Source organism: Ylistrum balloti, unplaced genomic scaffold (genome assembly GCF_031769215.1).
Source record: "Ylistrum balloti isolate Yb309-2 unplaced genomic scaffold, AGI_CSIRO_Ybal_v1 Utg370450, whole genome shotgun sequence".
Taxonomy (NCBI): domain Eukaryota; kingdom Metazoa; phylum Mollusca; class Bivalvia; order Pectinida; family Pectinidae; genus Ylistrum; species Ylistrum balloti.
This window is the reverse complement of record NW_026782299.1, coordinates 2266810-2268136: the sequence shown is the minus strand read 5'-3', so window position 1 is coordinate 2268136 and position 1327 is coordinate 2266810. Positions and strand designations below refer to the sequence as shown.

Below are 1327 nucleotides of genomic sequence, written 5' to 3'. Positions count from 1 at the left end.
TGTAGTAAATAGGAGGAAGGTGTGGGCTGTTGATGTAGTTAACAGTAGGAAGGTGTGGGCTGATGATATAGTTAACAGAAGGAAGAGGTGGGCTGATGATGTAGTAAACAGGAGGAAGAGGTGGGCTGATGATGTAGTAAACAGAAGGAAGGTGTGGGCTGATGATGTTGTTAACAGAAGGAAGGTGTGGAATGATGATGTAGTAAACAGAAGGAAGGTGTGGAATGATGATGTAGTAAACATGAGGAAGGTGTGGGCTGATGATGAAGTAAACAGTAGGAAGAGGTGGGCTGATGATGTAGTAAACAGGAGGAAGAGGTGGGCTGATGATGAAGTAAACAGTAGGAAGAGGTGGGCTGATGATGTAGTTAACAGTAGGAAGGTGTGGGCTGATGATATAGTTAACAGAAGGAAGAGGTGGGCTGATGATGAAATAAACAGTAGGAAGAGGTGGGCTGATGATTTAGTAAACAGGAGGAAGAGGTGGTCTGATGATTTAGTAAACAGTAGGAAGAGGTGGGCTGATGATGTAGTTAACAGTAGGAAGGTGTGGGCTGATGATATAGTTAACAGTAGGAAGAGGTGGGCTGATGATGTAGTAAACACAAGTAAAGTGAAGGAAGGGATGGGCTGGTGTTGTAGTAAACAGGAGGAAGAGGTGGGCTTATGATGGAGATAATGTGAATGACAGAAGCACGAAGCAGTAAGATACGTGTCTAACGAGAAGTTACCGAATCAGACAAGCATTGATTAAGTATATTTTCCTCCCTGTTAAAGTACCTAGTATTGGGATTGTGTAAATGATATACAAATATAACAATTCATGGTTTAAAAATCCTGATATATACTGTTTGTACAAAGTTAAAGGCAGTGTGTAACACTTCAAAATAAACACAATAATAGTACCAAGGCCCCTGTTTATAGTTATGATATTTATTGTTAATTATCATTATCACTAGTGGTGTGTCTAATAATTTGAGATATCGATGTCTACCAGATGCATACACAATGGAACCGTAGTCTACGTTTGGTCTCATAAAGAGTTCATAGCAAAACTTTTCTATCATCTCCCCAACCAGTGTGGGACACTAACTTTAGAATGAGCGACAATTTCATGTTAAATATTACACCTAGGAATTTGGTTGCTCAACAACTGAGACAGGTACACCCCAACGAGAGAAATTTGGATCGTCTCCACATTTGACAAAAATGCATACAAACTAATTTTGATTGGGAAAATTTAAATCCATTTTCATCTGTATAAATTTGGAGTCGATTCAAATATTGTTGTAGTGGTATTTCAATGGCATTCATATGCTTAGATCGT

General features: G+C 39.1%; 1 protein-coding gene across 1 annotated transcript; it reads left to right on the top strand.

The window, feature by feature from the left end:
- Window positions 1-241: 241 nt before the first annotated feature.
- LOC132554953 (snake venom metalloprotease inhibitor 02A10-like) lies at window positions 242-670 on the top strand. The gene has a single exon (XM_060219282.1). It carries the CDS (start codon window positions 242-244, stop codon window positions 668-670), a length of 429 nt encoding a protein of 142 aa, XP_060075265.1.
- The last annotated feature ends 657 nt before the right edge of the window (window positions 671-1327 follow it).

Coding starts and splice junctions, on each gene's coding strand:
- LOC132554953 (XM_060219282.1), top strand. CDS start 242: ATGAGGAAGGTGTGGGCTGATGATGAAGTAAACAGTAGGAAGAGGTGG.